The sequence below is a fragment of the Natator depressus genome, chromosome 12, assembly GCF_965152275.1.
Source record: "Natator depressus isolate rNatDep1 chromosome 12, rNatDep2.hap1, whole genome shotgun sequence".
NCBI lineage: Eukaryota > Metazoa > Chordata > Testudines > Cheloniidae > Natator > Natator depressus.
Window position 1 is genome coordinate 3,824,496 of NC_134245.1, and position 21,328 is coordinate 3,845,823.

A 21,328-nucleotide genomic window follows, 5' to 3' on the forward strand; every position below is an offset into this window, starting at 1 on the left:
GGGACAGTCAGTGAAGAGGAAAATCAGTTATTTGCACAGCTGGAGTTGTTGGGCTGGCTCTGGCAGCCTCTGGAGTCCCAACCTGCCCCCCACTCCGGTGCTTAGGAACCATTTCTGTATTGCTCTTCTCCTTCTTCATCGCCAGCGGCTGCCCCTCACCTCTTCTCCCTTCCAGCAGGTGCCAGCCCCCCCTGCAGCCAGGCTGCCCCCTGCATCTCTGCAAGGACTCTTTGCGAACACCAGCACTTCCCCATTTAGAACACGCCGCACAAACGTTAACCAATTCATTCTCTGTCATTTCCATGATGCTGCGTCATCTGGGCAGGGAGCTAGGCAATGCTGGGCCCAGAGGCTGGATCTCTGGGGAACACTTGGGGGAGGAGAGGCTCCTCCCTGCCCTTGGGGATTGAGAACAAGGGCTGGCATGGCCCACCCCACAACCCCCCATAGGCCTTGCTGTCAGTTCCCCTGGCCCCCATGGTGAGAACTGAAGTGATTCTCCAGGCAGGGACACGGCCCCGCCCAGCTGTGGTCAGGGACTGAGCTGGAGGGGCAGGGAGTGTCTGACCGGTGTGAGCGCGATACACCGACGGCCTGGGGGCAACACCCAGAGCGCCCCAAGGTGGGGGGAATGCCCCAGGGAGGTTATGCCCAGCCCCTGCTCTGACAAGCTGTGGGTAGTTTGGGGTGGGAGCTGCTGCCCAAGGAGAAGCTGGGCCACCAGATCACGGAAACAGCCCGGCTTGTTTGTCCTTCTTCTACACTGAGCATCATAGGTTGCCCCCTCCCAACTCCCCACAGCACAGCCTGGGCTCTCCAAACACCACAGGATGCCGAGGGGGCGCGGCTGGGGCAGGGTCACCCATGAACCTGATCCACATCCCTCTCTGCCTTCTTCCTCTCTCCCCGCACCCCTGGCCAACACTCCTGGTGCTATGGAAGGACCCACGGGGCCCAGTGCAGCCACCCAGTGCCGGATACAAAGCCCACCTCGGGGTATAATCTATTCATATGCACCAGTGCAGGAATCCCCCCAAACCTGGGCAGTAAAACCATTCTCAACAAACCCACAGGAACCATATAAAGGTACCACCGTTCTTCCCATTCCCCTCTTCAGAGCCAGCACCTCCAGCTCCCCAGTGTTCACAGCCACGCTGTGTTCCCAGATCCTTGGGCCCTGTCATGGAGTCCCCGGGGCAATGCTCTGGAACTAATCCATACAAAGCCAGTCAGGACTCTGGGGGAGCCTCCTCTCTCTGAGCAGACTGATGCCAGGGCAAGAAGCTTCCACAGCTTTGACCTTCCTGGGTCTGACCTCGGAGTATTCGGCATCCCCTTCCACACCATGTGCTTCCTGCAGAGAGTCCACCCAGGTGGGGTCCTGGGGAAGCCAGAGGGTCCTGCACCCCAATTCTGCAGTCAGACATGACTCTTAGCCAGCCAGTAAAACAGAAGGTTTATTAGACGACAGGAACATTGTCTAAAACTGAGCTTGTAGGTACAGGAGAACAGAGAACAGGACCCCTCAGTCAGGTCCATCTTGGGGGGCAGGGAGGCCATGGTGCAGTGGCCCTGAGGATGGAGCACATTCCCTGATCTGACACTCACAGACATAGCCACTCCATGGCCCTGCAGGCCAGGGGCTGATGTCAGAGCCCAGATGTTCATGTCAGCCACCTAGGCGCTGGCCACATGGCCAGGACATTTCAGGAGTCCTCTGCCCTGTGATGGGAAGGATGGGATGCTTTCCACTCTCCAAATCCCCAGAAGTCGATGGGGTCACTGGGATTCCTGGGGCCCTGCCCACCCCGGCTCCCCTGGGTAATTAAGCCAGACTCTCATTGGACGATGTCACGGAGTCCCTGGGCGATGCTCTGGAACTGCTCCCTGTGAAGCCAGTCAGGACTCTGGTGAAGTCTCCTCTCTGTGAGCAGACTGTCTCCAGGGCAAGACGCTCACATGGCTTAGAATCATAGAATCTCAGGGTTGGAAGGGACCTCAGGAGGTCATCTTGTCCAATCCCCTGCTCAAAGCAGGACCGATCCCCAATTTTTGCCCCAGATCCCTAAATGGCCCCCTCAAGGATTGAACTCACAACCCTGGGTTTAGCAGGCCAATGCTCAAACCACTGAGCTATCCCACCCTCCACCTTCCTGGGCTTCCACCTTCCTGGGTCTGACCTTGGAGCATTCAGCATCCTCTGCCCCTCCGTGCACTTCCCACAGCGAGTCCACCCAGGCGGGGTCGTGGGGAAGCCAGAGGGTCCTGCCCCCCAACTTCACAGTCAGATGTGACTCTTAGCCAGCCAGTAAAACAGAGGTTTATTAGATGACAGGAACACGGTCTAAAACAGAGCTTGTAGGTACAGAGAACAGGACCCCTCAGCTGGGTCCATTTTGGGGGGCAGTGAGCCAGACAACCACGTCTGCACTTCACTCCAGGTCCCCAGCCAGCCCCCAAACTGACTCCCCCTCCAGCCCCTCCTCCTCTGGGCTTTGTCCCTTTCCCGGGCCAGGAGGTCACCGGATTCCTTTGTTCTCCAACCCTTTAGCTCTCACCTTGCAGGGGGGAAGGGCCCAGGCCATCAGTTGCCAGGAGACAGAGTGTCAGCCATTTACGTTCCCTGGCCCTGTGCTCTGCAACAATCACACCCCCTTACCCCACCACCTAGAGACTTACGAACTGCACAGGGGAAACTGAGGCACCCCTACAGTATTCAGAGGAAACATTAAGAACAGTCCCTCTTCGTCACAGAAGAGGCAACATTTTAACTATCTCACTTGGAGGCAAACGGGGGAGGAAGGTGCGAGGGGGAGGGGTGCAGTTTACTGAGGCACAAAGCCAATGACATTAGGGCCGTCTCCAAGGAGTCTGTAGCATGTTGCACAGCATGTGTGCAAGCCAGGGGGCTGCTCCCCAGGGGGCAGGCTGTGGGAATGAGGGTGACCGGAGGCCCATTGCCTGACATGGCCCTGCACGGACAGGAGCTGCCATGGCAAGAAGAATTACCAACCGCTTTGAAGCAGAAAATTCCTAAGCACTTTATTAGGGAGGGCGCATCTCATTATCTCCCTTTTGCAGACGGGGAAACTGAGTCACTGCGCTACGGGATGCCCCGGTACATCTCTCCCGTCATTGCTCCAGAGAGTCAGACATGCTTTATGCAGTGGAGAGTCTGTTTCATTGGGTCTGTGGGTTATTTTTATAGGCTGGAGGGGGTAGCTAATGATTCTCAGGTCATTTCTATTGGTGGGACATTGTCTCAGTCAATACATGGTAAGCATGGGCTGAATGGCTTTGTTCTGCCTTTTGCAGCAGCAGCTGAATTAAAGGCGTTTGTGGCTTGAGAAATTTCTACTTATTTTAGAGTCTTGTCAGTCTAAGAATACTGCCGCACCGAGCCAGCACGGCCTACTTCTCTCGTGGCCCGTTGGGACGTCAGCAGTAGCACAAGGATGAGCTGGGGCACCAGCCCTTGCTTTTAGGAACATGCATGTTTATTAGCCAGGCACAAGAATACAGCTCAGCGCTGGAGGGTCAGAAAGGCAGCAGGAGAAAGAAGCTGTGTGCTGGGGAAGCACCAGAGGGGGAGTCATTGGAGCTGGGTGGAGAAGAGAGAAGGGAAACAGAGTCACTGGATGTGGCTGAGGTAGGGGTGGGAGTGAAGAGCAGTGACAGGCCCTGGTGCCTTAGCAAGGCCCTGCCTGGGACAGTGGCTAAGCTGAGGCCCGTGAAAGCATTAATGGCAGCGCATGGAACTGTCCTGGTTTTGTTTTCACTGCGTTGATCTGCTATGGGAAGCGGGGGATCTGCCTCCCTGCCATATAGTGAGGCAGAGTTAATGCAGCATGGTGGTGGAGATGTACACACTGTGCTCTCTCAGTGAGACTTTCCTATCAGTGAGAACTGTCATTCAGACTGAAAGCACATGGCTGCTCTCTGGGTCTGGAGAAAACACCTCTGCTGGGGCCCTGCAGGAGCAGGCTTGATTCTCCACCTCCAGCTTTAGCGTGTACATTTGATCTTCTGGCTCCTCCTTGCATCATGCTCTGTGCAGGCATCTGTTTTCCAGTCCTTTGTTCTGCAGTGGTTGTGAAGCGTTCCCTCCTGTGCTGTCATCTCTTCCCTCCTGAGGCTGTTTATAGGCACAGCTTCAGGCTCTGGAACAAGATGTCCAGATCCTGCTGTGGAAGTCAGAGGGATCTTCCAACCCTCATGGGCCTAGGCTCCTCCAGATCTGAGGACAGAAGATAAGGAAATAAGATTCTCTTTGTTTAAGAGATTGTGTGCGTCTCCAGGATGGTGAGGGGCAACATACGATCCCACTGCAGGGAGTGGCCTCAAAAACCTTTTGTAGTTCCTTAATTTCAATTTGGGAGAACATTCCATCTCATGTGTGCACCTCACTTATGGTAGCAAGGCACAAATGGGGCCCAGAAGCATTTCTTTACAGGCATTCATTGCCAGCACTCCTGCAAAGCACATCAGCTTTATCACTTCCATTTTACAAAGGCAAAACTGAGGCAGAGGAAGATTCAGTGACTTGCCAGGGTCACCAGGGAGCCTGTGACAGAAGTCAGAGAATCATATGAGGGCTGGAAGGGACCTTGGGAGGTCATCTAGTCCAACCCGCTGCTCAAAGCAGGCCCAATCCCCAATTTTTGCCCCAAATCCCTAAATGGCCCCCTCAAGGACTGAACTCACAACCCTGGGTTCAGCAGGCCAATGCTCAAACCACTGAGGTATTCCTCCCAGTCAAGGCTCCCAAGTCTCCGCCTGACTCTCAGAACACACTTCCTCCTCCAGGAGAATTCTGTTGGAATCAGCTGGCTTTCAGGCCATGGGTTTTGGAGATTTATCCATTTGAGTTCAAATGTGGCTTGAGTAATAATCTATTCATTACAAGGGAACTGCGCACACACACACACACATACCCTGAAATAATTTAAAACAGTTGTGCAACAAACAACCCCCACCTTTGTTACTCTCTTGACATGTGAATTAGCCTCCCAAATAACTGCACAATAATCCCACTGTCCTTTAGCCCAGCCCTTCCCCCACCCCCACACAGCCTTGCTGCACTATTATCCGCTCCAGCTGTTCTCATTTTCACTGAGACTATAAAATCTTCAGGGCACAGGATGTATCTGACTCTCTGTCATAAAGACCCCTGAGCAGCCTTGGTGCTCTATAATCAGAAATAAATAGCAAGCGGGCCATGGGGCAATCTGCCGTTGGTAGGATGCTTGGGGGTCCTGGTGATGGGCGATCCTGCTGCCACCCCAATGAGTTCAGCCTGGAGCTGGTTAGACGGGGGATCGCTGCTGCCACTGTCAGCCATGGGGCAGCTCAGTTATCCTGTGGTGGTAGCAGAAAGGACATGCAGTAGAAACAAGCAGCGGCAGTCTGACAGCTCAGACGCTGGCTGCCTAGGCTTGGAGACAGACCAAAGCAAAGATAAACCCTTACCTTCCTTCTGTGTCCTTGCAACTCCTGTGCATGAGCAGGGAAGGATTTGCTGCACTGGTTATGCCTGGCCTGGCCTCTGCTTTCACATGCTGGGACCTTGCAGAGGAGCTAGTGGGTTAGAGCTTGTCTAGTGATTTCCATGCACAGCCAGGGCCAGTGTGAGCAGGCTTCTGCCCTTACCAGAGGCCTCTTCCACCAGCACCACCGCAGCAGCTGCAGCATCCGAGCTGCAAGTCAAGCAAGAGGCAGTAGGGAAGGACTTGACTTTACTAACCAAGGGATCTAGACTGTCAGCAGTGGTGGCAGCTGACAGAACAAGAAGTAAAGGTTTCAAGTTGCAGTGGGGGAGGTTTAGGTTGGATATTAGGAAAAACTTTTTCACTGGGAGGGTGGTGAAGCACTGGAATGGGTTACCTAGGGAGGTGGTGGAATCTCCTTCCCTAGAAGTTTTTAAGGTCAGGCTTGACAAAGCCCTGGCTGGGATGATTTAGTTGGGGATTATTAGGTCCTGCTTTGAGCAGGGGGTTGGACTAGATGGCCTCCTGAGGTCCCTTCCAACCCTGATATTCTGTGATTCTATGACCCTGCAGTACCTGAAGGCACAGTCAGCCTGCCACGTGCAGCGCCAGCCACACTCAATGGCATCCTCACCAGCCACGCTGGCGCAAGAGCCCACATGGCTGCTGGCTAGTGATTAGGGCACTGGACTGGGACTCAGGAGACCCGATTTGCCACTGATCTGCTGGGTGACCTTGAGCAAGTCGCTGCCCCACTCGATACCTCAGTATCCCCTCCCACTGCTGCTCTATTTAAGTTTTAAGCCCTTCAGGGCAGGGTGCGTCTCTCTGTGCAGCACCTGGCACTACGGGCCCTGAGCTTGGTCAGGGCTCCAGGCACTACTGTAACTAGTAATAATAAATAATTCATGCCACTCACTGGGAAGAGCCATCAAGAAACCTGCCATGACCAGTCACTTCCCCCACCCTTGTTCTCCAGGATGTTTGCTCCTTCTCACCCACTAGGCCCTGCATCATGACGACGCCTGTATCCTGGTTGCTGTTACTGGCTCAGAGTCAGAGGAGGGGGGCCCAAAACCGGACGCAATACTCCAGATGTGGCCTCATGAGTGCTGAATAGAGGGGAATAATCACTTCCCTCGATCTGCTGGCAATGCTCCTACTAGTGCAGCCCAATATGCCGTTAGCCTTCTTGGCACCAAGGGCACACTGCTGACTCATATCCAGCTTCTCGTCCACTGTAATCCCCAGGTCCTTTTCTGCAGAATTGCCACTTAGCCAGTCGGTCCCCAGCCTGTAACAGTGCATGGGATTCTTCCTTCCTAAGTGCAGGACTCTGCATTTGTCCTTGTTGAACCTCATCAGATTTCTTTTAACCCAATCCTGAAATTTGTCTAGGTCACTCTGGACCCTATCCCTACCCTCCAGCATATCTTCCCCCAGGAGAGTGTTATCAGCAAACTTGCTGAGGGTGCAATCCATCCCATCATCCAGATCATTGCTTCATGCACACCTGGAAGCCATGGTGTGCCATGGTGCCCAGAATAAAACTTGAACAGAATCATTTGGGGCCCAAGCAAGGGACAGACTGCTGCAGGAAGCTGATTAATGAAGATGTTGAACAAAACTGGCTCCAGGACTGACCCTTGGGGCACTCGCTTCATACCGGCTGCCAACTAGACATGGAGCCATTGATCACTACCCGTTGAGCCCGATGATCTAGCCAGCTTTCTATCCACCTTATAGTCCATTCATCCAGCCCATACTTCTTTAACTTGCTGGCAAGAATACTGTGGGAGACCATGTCAAAAGTTTTGCTAAAGTCAAGGAATATCACGTCCATCGCTTTCCCCATATCCATAGAGTCTCTGTAATAATAACATAATAATAACATCATATGAAATTCACCAAAACTTGGCTGATCATACAGTTCTCCTACAGGACCTCTCTGTCCAAGACCCTCATTTCCTCTGCCCCTGAGAGAAGCTCCAGGCCCTCTTGTATCTTGGATGGAGCTTGCTTGCAGTATACTCATGGCTCCATCTCAGCAATGAGTATACTGCACCCTCATGCCACCATAGCACCTGATAACAGGATGAATCACCAGAGGAGCCCTGAGCCCACAGGTAGGTTCCCAGAGTCTGCCTCCCTACACATCCCCATAGCAGTGCACAAGGCAAAAAGAGCCTGCAAAATTACTGCTGGAGAGGGAAGTGTAAAGTGAGTCCTATCTTTCCAGACAATCTGGCTCCTGGTGGGGGGCGGCAGGGGGGTCTCCATGGGCTGCCCTCGCCTACAGGCACCACCTCCGCAGCTCCCATTGGCCGGGAATGGAGAACTGCAGCCAATGGGAGCTGCGGGGGTTGTGCCTGCGGGTGGGGGCAGCATGCGGAACCACCTGCCTCTCCCCCACTAGGAGCCACAGCCAGACATGCCAGCTGCTTCTGGGAGTGGGGTGGGGCCAGGGCAGGCAGGGAGCCTGCCTTAGCCCCGCTACGCCACCTCCCGGGAGCCGCCTGAGGAAAGTGGCACCTGGCCAGAGCCCACACCCCAAATCCCTCCTGCACCCCAACCCCCTGCCCCAGCCCTGAACCCCCTCCTGCACCCCAACTCCCTGCCCCCTGCACCCCAACTCCCTCCCAGAACCTGCACCCCCTCCTGCACCCCAACTCCCAGCCTCAGTCCTGAGCCCCCTCCTGCACCCCACAGCCCCTCCCTCACCTCACCCCCTCCCAGAGCCCGCATCCTGCACCCCCTCCTGCACCCCAACCCCCTGCCCCAGCCCCTTCCCAGAGCCTGCACCCTGCACCCCAACCCATTGTCAGAGTCCTGAGCCCCCTCCCAGAGCTAGCACCCTCCTGCACCCAAACTCTCTCCCAGAGCCCACACCCTGAAACGCCTCCTGCACCCCAGCCTCCTGCCCCAGGCTCAGCCCAGAGCCCCTCCCACACTCCAAATTCCTCGGCCCTAGCCCAGAGCCCAAACCCCCTCCCGAACCCCAACCCCCTGCCCCAGCCCAGTAAAAGTGAGGGAAGGTGGGGGGAATGTAGTGAGTGGGGCGGGGCTGCAGAGAAGGGGCAGGGCAGGGCGTGGCCTCAGGGCAGGGACAGGGCAAGGGTGTTTGGGTATGTGTGATTATTGTTATTTCTACGTTTTCTTTGAGGTAGATCCTGGGTTCCATTTAAATTCAGAAAGTGATCTTGTGCTTAAAAAGGTTGGAGACCACTGGTCTAGGGCACCTACATTAAGGGTTTACAGCTGTGTAACTCCACTGATGTGGGAAACTGCCCTCCTCTAGACAAACCCCCGTCTATAGGATTAGCTCTGTAACACACCTGCCCCTCTGTGAGAGAAGTTCGCTGCGTTGGGATCCAGTTAGCGCGAGCTCCTTCATTCCGAGCAGTGAGACTCTCGAGCTGCGGGCTTTCACCATGTCTGCATGGCCTGGGTATCCACACAGCACTGTCTGGACTCCCAGAGCCCTGCCCAGTCAGGTACTGGGCTCCCTGTAAAACCAGGGATAGATTCCCGTCCCTCAGCCATATGGAGGGGGCATCCCCAGGCAGGGCATGGGGCTTTTGCCTGAGCAAAGACCACATGATTTGGCCCTGTGGCTTTTACCATCACGTCTTTAGATGTCCTGTCAAAATAAGAAAGGTGTCATGAAATCAGGAAGGTTTCATGACCCCAAGTAGAGCTGGAGTGAAGGTGAGACCTGTCCCACCCCTCAGTCTAAATGCAGCTGAACCTAACGCAAGGAGATCAGCATGACCTGGCAGCAAGGACTCCAGGGTTCCACTCCTGGCTGCCTTGAGCAAGTCATTTCACCTCCATGCCTCAGTTTCCTCCTTCTGTAAAACGGTGAGAATGATCCTTACCAACCGCACCGGAATGGCTGATAGGGTGAAGGAGTTAGGGATTGTGCAGTGCTTTGGAAATCTAGAAGACTCACACCCCACTGTAGATCAGCCGCGGGCAGTCCAGGGTTAGTACACGCTGAACAGCAGGTGACACTATACAGGTGGTATTTATCAAAGGAATATAGACAACTCTCTCTCTCTCTCTCTCTCTCTCTCTCTCTCTCACACACACACACACACTCACACACACACGCCATGGTGCTTGTGATAGTGACTTGCGCGAAGGAGCATCCAGGTGCCTAGGAGAATGGATTTTGGTGCAAAACGGTGATGCAGGTCACAGCTTCCATTCTGCTCTGTTTCCGTTTTCTCTCTAGCCTCAGAGGTGACTGCGCAACTTTCCCTCAGTGGAATAACGAATTGCAGAGCTCAGAGAGAGGCTGTAACTTGTTTCCAGCGTTGGCTGTCTCCTCGGAAGCATCACATGCCCATAGAAGAGACATCTGCAGACGGGTGCTTCCACCTGCTGCAATCAAACCTGGCACCCCTCAGTGACTTCCCTGGCCGAGGCGCTGAATACAGAGACAGGGAAAAACACACTCAGACCCTCAGGCCACACCACCCCATTTCGGCTCCAAGGAAGAAGTCACAGATCATCAAGCAATTTGTTTTCTAACCATCTCGCAGTGAGTCTAACTGGGAGGAAGAGTGAAAGTTTCTATCCCAGGACAGCAGCAACACAAGTGTCTCCGGTACCTTGTGATGCTGTATAAAAAGGAAAAGAACTAGTTACACTAATGCAATCACCCTCGTTACAAAATTGCAGTAAGTCTTGTACAAAGTGCAACATGTAAGGGTTCGGTGGAAAAGTTATAGTCTGTTAAGAGCTGTAGCTCACGAAAGCTCATGCTCAAATAAATTGGTTCGTCTCTAAGGTGCCACAAGTACTCCTAGTCTGTTAAGAGTGATTATCCTGTTTATATTCATGTATCACCATTGAATCTGACATGATGAATATTGGCTATGTATATATGTGTATATGTCTGCGTTGTTTTCTTGAGTGATGCCCCAGGACAGAATTGCATCAAGACTAGCCAGCTTGCTTGCTGGCCCATCAGGGACAATCAGCTCACCCGTGAGCCCCTCCTGGAGACAGACAGAGCCAATGGCTGCCCCGTGACTCAGAGGCATGTAAGGACGTGGGATCTTTTTGCCAGTAACTTTCCAGGCACCTGGGCTGAAAGTATAAAAGGAGACTATGACATTGCTGCTTTGTCTTCATTCCTGCTCCACATACCTGGACAGGATTTCTAACAAAGGAGAGCTTTGAACAAAACACTGATGACCCCCAATCTAATGGGTGAACGAGAGAGACGTGTTACAAGCTAGCAGACTTACCATTACTGCTATTATCCTGACCTACAGACTCTGAAATCTCTTGTAACATACATGATTTCTTTAGCCATTTAATAACTCTCTTTTTATTAATAAACCTTTAGTTACAGTTTTACTAAAGGAATTGGCTGCAGCCTGGGATTTGGTAAGATCTAAAGCAGGGGTCTCAAACTTCATTGCACCGCAACCCCCTTCTGACAACAAAAATTATTACACAACCCCAGGAGTGGGGATGAAACCCAAGCTTGCCTGAGCCCTGCCACCCCAGATGTGTGGAGGTGGGGGAGGCAAAGCCAAAGACCAAAGGTTTCAGCCCCAGGCAGGGAGCCTGTAACCTGAGCCCCACCACCCAGGGCTGAAGTCCTTGGGCTTCGGCTTTGGCCCCAGCCCTGGGCCCCAGCAAGTCTAAGCCAGCCCTGGCGACCTCATTAAAATGTGGTCCCAACCCACGGTTTGAGAACTGCTGATCTAAAGTATATATATTGACCTAGGGGAGTGGCTGATCCTTTGGGATTAGAAGGACTTTATGTATGATGAATCTGGTTTTCACTAACCTCTCATCGTAAAGACCAGCTGTCTGGGTGGTGGCAGGGGCTGGAATGCCTAAGAAGACTGTGGTTTAGCTTCTTGTTAGCCAGTGTGGTGGTACAGGAGTTCACTTTTGTTACTAGCTCGGTGAACACTAATGTTAGAATAACGGCCAGTTTTGGGGGTAACTGCCCTGCTTTGTTTTATCAGGCTGTCCTGCCTTTGGCTTTCTCAGCCGTGATCCACACAAGGCATGGTCCCGATCCTGTCCTGCAGTCTCACTTGGCCACAACGGCACTGAGGCCAGGAACTTCTTGTCGTTAAGCAGCGCTCACCTGATGAGTCGTTTCCAGGGAGGCTGGCACAGGCTGGCTTGGAACCGGTGACCTAGAGTGGGGAGTTTCCATTGCCCGATGCAGCACCCAGCCTTCTACCCAAGCTGCATTTCACAGGCTCACGCACCACAACAGGCTGCTTGTCTCATGGCCGTGGATTTCCAGGGGATACAGCCCCCTTTTTCTGATAACAAAGCCAGGCCAGCTTCATGGCAGCCTGTCCCTGCCCACAGCCTCCCTGACCTCTCTGCTCACCCCTTCTTCTCGTGGCTCTCCGACCTTGATCATCTTTTCACCTTGGAAAGCCTGGCGGGGGAGATCCTGAGAGTTCCCCAGCAGAGCAAGAGTTCTCTGGCTGCATTTAGTATAGTCTGTTCCTTCCCTGCCCCATCCAGCCAGCCAGGAATGCTGCTGCCCAAAGCTAGCCCTGAAAAGCCAACTGAGAGCTCTTGGCATTATTAACCCAGATTGCGCCTGGTGAAGATGGGCCCCTAGCCGCCGCCCCTCCTCCTCAGTAAGCCCCAGTAGCTTTTCATTTAATCTTCTTTTTCCTTTTCAATTTTATTTTTTGTGTCCTGCTCAATTGAGCCTTCTATACACAGAGTGTGAAACTCCTCCCCCCACCCCGGCATGGCTTCATTTGTTGCCTTCCAATCACCTAGCTCTACACAACTGACTTGGGGCAGTTATCTGTGTCAGAGTCACCAGGTTCCCTGGGAATCAGCAAGCCAAGATCGGGGCAGATAGCTGTGGGGCAAGATCCTCAGGATCAATGTGCTCCTTGCACAAGGAGCATTTATTACTGAGGCAGGAAAACAAGAGTAGGTTCCCCACCCCGGGTCTGTGGCTCATAGCCCCCACTTCTCCTGTTGCTTGTAAGAATTGGTGTCATATCAACAGGATGGGAGAGGCTATGCAAATGAGATGATGCAATAGTGGCATGAATGTAGCTATGCTAACACCCGTGCTTAGTCAGCAGGGAGCAACGCTGTCTCAAGAACTGACTCTAGTCCACTTAAGGCAGAGAGCAAGTTGCCCTGCTGCTTGCCACAGCTCCCCCCAAAAAAGCCCCATCACAAAACTAACAATAGCACAGTATTCCGTCCAAGACTAAAACTTACTCACATCTCACATGTAAACAAAAAGAACTGTAAGAGAGCACCATCTGGTGGCCACTATCATAACAATATGTATCAGATAAATTTCCCTCTGGGGAGAGGATGGGAGAAAAGAGAGACCTATATATGACAGGTGTTAGTCACATTGCTGGAAGGTGCCCACTTACCATGGTGCCCAGAATAAAAACTTGAACAGAATCATTTGGGGCCCAAGCAAGGGACAGACTGCTGCAGGAAGCTGACTTAAACCATTACCTGCACCAGAGCCAGAGCCAGTGCAATTGGTGAGATGAAGATTTGGGCCCCAAGTGACCAGGGACAGAGCGAGCAGCCAGTCCATGTGGTACCAGATAAAAAACAGAACACTAGAAATGAGGGGAAACAAAAGAGAGGCAAAGACTCTTGGACCCCTGATGTACTTGAGGACACAAGCTGAGGAACTGCCCAGCATTGTGTCAAATATGCCATACACACAATAGAAAAGATCGTGTGCAGAAGGTGCATTGCCCAGTTACAGCCAAGAATGGCTGTGACATTCTCTACCTTGGGGGAGCGTACTGTAACCCTCATATTCCTCATTTTCATGTAATCATGATCTTACATATAAAGCATGCCTTGTAAGATATCAGGGAAAGGTTAAGATCTGCTGAAAGTCACTTCTCTATTCATATATGTGTATCATTAATGCATATGGAGTTATGAGAATTGAGTTGTATGGTGGTCACTAAATCATGCTGTAAGTTGGGGAATCAGCCAGATATTAGCTCCCCAGAGGCAACAGCAAGGAAAGTAACCAACACCCGGGTAGGGTGTCAATCAACCCATCAACAATCATTGTCCAGCAAGGGAGCTACAATGCAATGACTCACCTGCAGGAGGCCACACCAGGGGAATTGGTCAACCTTGCCTGGAGACTCAGCAATGCCCACCCAGACATGCCTGGATTTGTGTTGTGGACATGGACTGAGGATATAAAACTGAATTGAGGGGACTGGCATCGGGGTGAAATATGTGTACTATGAACTGCAATATCCAGTGGGATGAGAAAAACTGCTAAGTCTAGCTGTTGCCCAGTCTAATAGGGTTGAGAGTTTAGACTGTGCGCTTATATTTTATTTCTGTTGGTAACTAACTCTGACTTTTTGCCTATCACTTGTAGTCACTTAAAATCTATCTTTTGTAGTCAATAAATTTGTTTTACTGTTTATCCTTTACCAGTAAGTTTCTATGAAGTGTGGGGCAAATCTGCTCATGTTTTGCAAAGGCAGGTGTATGTCCACTTTCCATTGATGAAGTGGTGAACCAATTAATAAATCTGCATTGCTCATCTTGAGCAGTGCAAGACGGCATATTCCCGAGGTAGAGTGCTCTGAGCTGGGGGGATTTGGCTGGTGCCTTTCTCTGTGTGATTCATGAGTGGCTCTGGGAGCATTCATGACCAAAGGGCCAAATACAGGATAGAGAGTAGTTGATCCATGTGATTTCAGTAAAGCCATCAAATAGGAACTTTATCCCATGGAAACTCTTGAAGTGGCAGCTAAACTCTCAGAGGCAAAACATTTTTGGTATTAGTGCATTTTGACACTAAGTTAAATGAGAGGAGTCAAACACTAAGCTGATGACTTTTACCCCACCACCACTGGGTTGTTAGAAATGTAAAGGAATGCCTTTTGGCATTAGCTTTGACCCGGAGGTATTTGAAAGAGTAGATGCACAGATCTGGAATGGGTTACAAGCTGGTGAAGTTATAACCGACGACATTTTAATTTTAACTATGAACATTACAGAGCACAGTCAAAGACTTAGGCACATTGTGTAATGAAGAGAAAGAGACATAACATTCAATTAGTTAAATATTGGCACAATAAACATTATGGTCTTGTTATTATTGTGGTAGCACCGAGGGCTCTAGCTCCATTATGCTAGGCACTGTACACACACACGAGATATGGCCCATGCCCCAAAGAGCTTCCTGTCTAGTGGCAGATTATATCCATGATGGCGCTATGACCGTTGACACCAACTAAAGATCTGCCTCGAAGAGCTGACAATCTACATGGGAAATAGATTGAACAAAGATGGTTTAATTGCCGACCCAGATAGAAAACCATTGTTGAAATGCCCATTCCACAATGTAAAGCCGAACTGCAGAGCTCTAAGGGAGAGACACTATTTGGCAAAATACATTTCAACTCTCTGTGGTCACTTGAGCCTCTTCTCCTGCAAGTACTTGGGCACATGCTTACCTCTAGGCCTGTAGTAGCCCACTGAAGTCAACAGGACACCTCACAGGCTTAATGTTCAGCACTTGTGTAAGTGTTTGTGGGATCAGGGCCCACCTCCTAGAGGGTATTGCTGGGAAATGACCTTGTCTGGCACTGGGGAGCTAGGTGCAGACTTGCATTTGAGCAGTTAATAAAAACACTGATCGCCAGTTTTTAAATATTATGATTTGACTTAACCAGTTACCAAATGGCCACTGTGACACCATGCCCAGATTGTAAAAGAGAGGCTGGCAACAGAGTCTGGCTGCTTCACACAGACGTAGGGCTTGTCTACACTGAGTTATTCTGGAATTGCTATTCCAGAATAACTCAGTGTGAACACTCTTAGTCCAGAATAAGAATGCCTTTTTCCTGATTAACAATGGAATTTGGCCAAACTCGGCTTGTGCTGTATCTCCTTTGGGCCCCTCTGCGCTGCTTCCCCGCAGATTCTGCCCAGACCTCAGCCTGGTTGCAGTGACCACCAGTCACTGTCTGTTCTCATGAGTTTCCCCAGCTCCTGCCAGCTCTGAACAGGTTTCCTCCCCACGCTCTCCCCTGCATTCAGCTTCCTCTGCTGCTCCTGGTTTCCATGGGGCTGCTGCTTCCGCAAGTGCCAAGTTATTTCCTGGGTCTGGGTCCTCCACAGAATTTCTACCCATTCCACCTATTGGTCAGGGAAAGGGGATGTTTCAGCATATCCATCCTGGAGGGTTAGAGCACAGCAGAGAGAGGGTTGGATGGGAACAGTAGTTTGCTGTTTAGCCAGTACATCTCAATACGTAGGTACAGTACAATGCCCTTGGCATGACAGTCAGACCAACAGGACCGCAAAGTGATAGTGACATATCTGACTTTTCTTGATAATGGTAATAAATAAATGCTGGCCACACCCACAATGTACTAGACACCAGCCAGACACCCCAAGGAAGAGACGTTCCCCAATCCAAAGAGCTTACATCTGAAGCATCAATCCTACAACAGAGAGCACAATGGCACAACAGTCTGCCCACACTTCGTCCATTGCAGGATCAGCGCCTGCAAAAACAGGCAACTTATAATGGGTGGGGGAAGAGATACAACCCAATGCTGCAGACACCCTGGTGCTTACATTTACTCATATGAGTAGTGCCATTGACTTTATTGGGACCGCTCACCTACATAAAGTTAAGCGTGTGTGTAAGTGTTTGCACGATCTGGCCAAAAATGTACAATTTTTATATACTGTGCTTTAAAAAAAATACTACTAAATAAATCATATCCCGTATCCTGCCCCTCCAGCTATTTATTGTTATCTGGCTAATTTCTTGTAGACCTCATGGAAGCAGTGGGTCTTGCTGAGGGATCTGAAGGCTAGTTAGCAGAAATTCATACAGACACGGAGACCCAGTTTGCCCACAGAGACAGCAGAGTGAGACAACAGATTGAGATCATGTTGGCTACCTAGGGAAGTAATTAATAAAGAGGCCACTTGTACTTCAAGGAGAGATTGATCATTCCAGCACTGCTAAGAAAAGAAGTGCTCACTAAAATACACAGCATCCATTGACTCCAACAACGGGGGTTGGAGAAAGCTCATGGACTTTACAAATGGAAGCATGGGTGAGAGGTACTTTGGGAGAAGAAGCAACTCCTTAGCATTGTCCAGAAACAGCCTGGCTCTAGCTCGGTCCCTTGTCATGGCTGTATCTGTAGTGTAGACAATCCAAAGAATCAGTGTCCTCCCTTCCCTTGGACTGATGCAGTTCAAGTTTCAACGTTCTTCTGTGATGACCCTGCGACATTCTATATCTTGGGGGAGCATCCTGTAACCCCCATATTTCTCATTTATACATAATTGTGATCTTACATATACAGCAGGCCATGTGAGGTATCGGGGGACAGGTTATGAACTGCTGAAATCCACTGTTCTATCTAAATATTTGTACCATTAGTGCATATGAAGTTATGAGATTGTGTTGTATGGTTGTCAGTAAGACATGACAGGTTTCAGAGTAACAACCGTGTTAGTCTGTATTCGCAAAAAGAAAAGGAGGACTTGTGGCACCTTAGAGACTAACCAATTTATTTGAGCATGAGCTTTCGTGAGCTACAGCTCACTTCATCGGATGCATACTGTGGAAACTGCAGAAAACATGCTGTAAGTTGGGGAATCGGGCAGATATTAGCTCCCCAGAGACAACAGCAAGAAAAGTAACCAACACCAGAGCTGGGTGTCAAACAACCATCAACGGCCATTGTCTAGCAAGGGAGCTACAATTCAATGACTCACCTGCATGAGGCCACACCAGGGCCCAGGCAATTGCTCAGTCTTGCCTGGGGACTCAGCAATGCCCACCAGACAAGCCTGGACTTGTGTTCTCCAAGCACAAGGGACTAAGGGTATAAAACAGAACACAGGGGCCCCATGCTTGGTTTTTCTCCTGCCCCCTCCTATGCTGCAAGCAACAAAGACACTCAGAGGAGAAGACTGAAGACTCCAGCAGAGGAGGCTGGCCCAGGTTTATGGGACAAACCTGTATATTAAAGACTGCAATATCCAGTGGGGTGAGAAAAACTGCTTAATCTAAATGTTGCCCAGTCTAATAGGGTTGAGAGTTTAGACCGTGCGCTTATATTTTATTTTATTTTGGTAACTTCTGACCTTTTGCCTATCACTTATAGTCACTTAAAAGCCATCTTTTGTAATCAATAAACCTCTTTAATGTTTATCTTTACCAGTGAGTTTGCCTGAAGTGTGTGGTAAATCTGCTCAGGGTTGCAAAGGCTGGTGTATATCCACTTTTCAGTGATGAAGTGGTGAACCAATTAATATATTTGCACGGCTCGTCTTGTTTAGATGGTATATTCCTGAGGTGCAGTGCTGGAAACTGGGGGAATTTGGATGGTGCTTTTCTCTGTGTGATTCATGAGTGGCTCTGGGAGCACACATGTAATCTAGCTGGGTGTGGGGCCCCACATGCTGTTGTGCTGAGTGGTAACAGCACCTGGAGGGGTTTGCTGCTGGTCACTAGCAAGGCATTGTGAGAGACAGCCCAGGCTGGATTGAGTTCAGGGGGCACAGCGGTCCCACAGTCCCAGGCTGCACTCCGGGGATCCCGTCACAGTCCCATTCCTGGTTCCCCAGTTTGCCAAAGCCCTCCAGGAGACAATGCTAAATCAAACCCTGATATTTCTAATGTAAAAACCAAGCAGAAAACAATGTAACCCCTTCAAAAAATTGTCTTTGTACATCACAGAAACCAGTAAAAGGCACTATGACCGGGGGCACTCCCCTCCTGAGTGCCTCCCAGTGGTTGGGTGTGGTACTGCAACCTTTTCCCCATTTCTGGCACCCACTGTAGGTTGCCAACTCGCTAGGCAGGTCTTCAGTGGTTCAGCCCTCTGGCCAAGTCACACATTCAGAGCAGTCCCCTTCCAGGATAGCAGAGAGTTCACCAAACTGCCAGCTCTCACCAGGTCTTCAGCTCTCTGAGCCCTTTAAGTCCAGCTAAGGCTACTAAAGGAGCCTTGTCCCCTTCAGGGGACTTAGGCCACTTTACCCACGGCTGCTGGGGGAACCTGGGCCCACCCCCTACTCTGGATCCCAGCCCTGGGACCCTACACCCAGCACCCACATATCACCTAGTTTAAATAATTGTACTGTTTTCCCTAGGCCTTTTCCCACCTGGTTCCTTTATCTTCACCCATTACCTTAAGATTGCAGTTCTCAGGTCCACCCCCTCCCGGCTCCACCCCCCTCCCAGCTTTTAATCCATTGCACACCACTCAAGCAGAGCTCCCTTCCTCCCGCTCCAGTCCCAGCCAGGGGTCTACCCTGCTTAGCCCCTGCAGCAGCTGTTAGCTGAGCCTGCTGGGCTCTGATTGGCTATATCCATGCATGTCTGGAGGACCTGCCGTTGCTGCTCCTTTCCTGGGGCATGGTACAGGAGCACTGCAAGGCCTCAAGCCCAGGACCACAAAGGCCAGGTGTGCTCCATCACAGGCACAAACAACACTGAGTTTTGCTTTGCAGTTCATCTTTAAATAGAACAAAATGTGGGCCTACGTACCTGATCAGTGGCTCATCAATTCTACTGCTCTGCTTACACAGTTAACAATAATGCTTCCTAAAGTACCCCTCTGCCATGCAGCAATCCAGAACAAAATTCATGACGAGTCGGCCTTCTTCTTTATTACTCCTTCCTTTCCCCCTGTTTTCTGACTCGTGTATTGCCTAGCCTCCCCAGTTCTCATAGCTACTTTGGTCAATTCTTTGCATAACACTATCCACATGCTTGGCTGTATAGTCGACATACAGTAACAGGACCCTGCACTCTTTGATCTGAATGCTTAGGGCCGCCAGCTTACTCTACAAGATCATCAAAATGTCATGATGTTGTACCATTATGTTGTACAGTTCCGGTTAGTGCAGAGGTTCTCAAACTGTGGTCCACAGACCACCAGTGGTCCACGAACTCCATTCAGGTGGTCCATGGATAGTTCCCTCTAAGGCGTGCACCTGGGCGGCCACACACGAGAGAATGAAGGGCCGCAGGTGTGGCTCCACTAATTAAGTGCCTGGACCCTGGAGAAGACGCACATGTAAGGTGAGGTGGCGGCCTTGGGGGAAATAGGGGGTAGGTGGGAGGGGGCAGTGAGGTGAGAAGAGGGGATGAGGGAATTTGGGACATGCAGGGCTGCGGCGGCCAGAGAAGGAGGCGACTTTCCCCAGCTCCAGGGCTGTGGCTGCTGAGGAGAGACAGCCCTCCTTCCCGCCCCAGCTCTGTGGCTGCTGCAGTGGGGGAAAGACCCCCCTCCTTCCCAGCCCCAACTCGGGGACTGCCGTGGCGGGGGAGAGAGGGCACATCCATCACAATTAGAAAGGTAAGACTACTGATATTAAAATATGAGTTGTGTGCTTTTATTTGTAGAACAATTTTTTTTTAATTATTATTATTTTTTTAATATAGCGCTTTTATCCAAAGTGCTTTACCATACTTAGCTAATGGTACAAACATAGCAGTCTACAGGACCTTAGTTTAAAATTTGCTTTAAAAATGTTTTATTAGTGTGTTGGTGAAGATTATAAAAATCACATCTCTAAAAAATCCTTGCATAGATTTTTAGATGCACAGTCATCTTTAGCCTTAAATGCTTGGCTCTTCAGACATACAGTTTTTTAAAATAAATCCTTCAAAAGACCACCCTTATCTAAAATACACACCTGAATTACTATAGTAAAAAAACTTGCTTCCAAAGTCTTCCTGTCCTTTCTGTCCATCCCGTTCCGCCCCACCCCCCAGCTGAAGAGGTCCCTTTCCTTCCAGATAGCTGGACAAAGAGTTTCCCTTTCTTTACTTCTATCTGATGAACTAGTTTTAAGAGAACCCTCCAGCAAAATCAGTACCTTCGTAAGATATAAAACCCTTTGTTATGCCTAAAATCTTTGGAAACATTTTTCAAAGTTGGTGAAATTTCATAAACACGTCTACTGTTATGCAGAGCACCCAAAGTAAATTAGTGTTCCCTTTTTCCACAAGCAGTGAACATTGTTATGAACCTTTTTAAACCTCTGTGACTGATCAATTTAAAATAATGTCTTTGTTTCAGTGAGCTAAATACGTAGTAATCTGGAATGATTCTCTTATGAAGGCTTAAGCGTACATGTAAAATATAAAATCAGCTCAGAAATAGGGATGAAGAAAATGTAAGAGAGGCGAGCGGCACCCTGGACGCCACAGTGTTTAATGTTGTGTTCAGCCGGGCAGCTGACGCCCCCTTCCTAGGAAGGTTTTGCAAATAAATGTCTGACAGCCGTCAGGGCAGATCAAAAACCCTGTGGCCGACATTTTTTATTCCCAAGTTCAGGGCTTTTACTTGGGTCCCTTCCGCGGGAGGGAGCGGGTCGGGGGTCTCCGCAGCGAGCAGTGACTCTCGGCCACCGGCAGCGCCGGGCGCCTTGTGAGCCTTTGCAGCCCCGTCCCCCGCCGGGCTGCGGGTCCGGGCCGCCCTCGGGCCTCGGCCCCCCGCTAATACTGCGCGGGGCCCCAGCCCCCGAAGGCGAGCCCTGCCGCGGGGCCCCAGGCCGGCCGGGTGCGCAGCTCCCCGCCGCCCCTTCGGCTGCAGGCCCCAGGCCCGTCGCCCAGGGCGGGAGCTTTGCCACTCGCTCCGGTGGGAGCAGGATCGGGCCCTCAGACAGCAGCCGGCCGGGCAGCGCCGCGCTCCGAACCCCGGCTCCGGCGCTGCGCGGAGCCGGGCCCGTGGTACAGAAATACGCCCCCCCTCCCCCCGCCGCCTCGGAGATGGTTTGCTTCGCGCGTCGCGCTCCCCCCCCGTCACCACGAGAGGCGATGGTACATT

The 21,328-nt window shown here is 51.0% G+C and overlaps 1 protein-coding gene across 1 annotated transcript in view; it reads left to right on the plus strand.

Moving 5' to 3' along the window:
* CLEC18C (C-type lectin domain family 18 member C) overlaps positions 1-10,006 on the plus strand; it is a 48,299-nt gene extending 38,293 nt beyond the window's left edge. Inside the window, exon 11 of the mRNA XM_074968355.1 lies at positions 9,724-10,006. Coding sequence (XP_074824456.1) covers positions 9,724-9,901 — 178 coding nt within the window. The 3' untranslated portion in view covers positions 9,902-10,006. The remainder of the gene's footprint in view (positions 1-9,723) is intronic.
* The last annotated feature ends 11,322 nt before the right edge of the window (positions 10,007-21,328 follow it).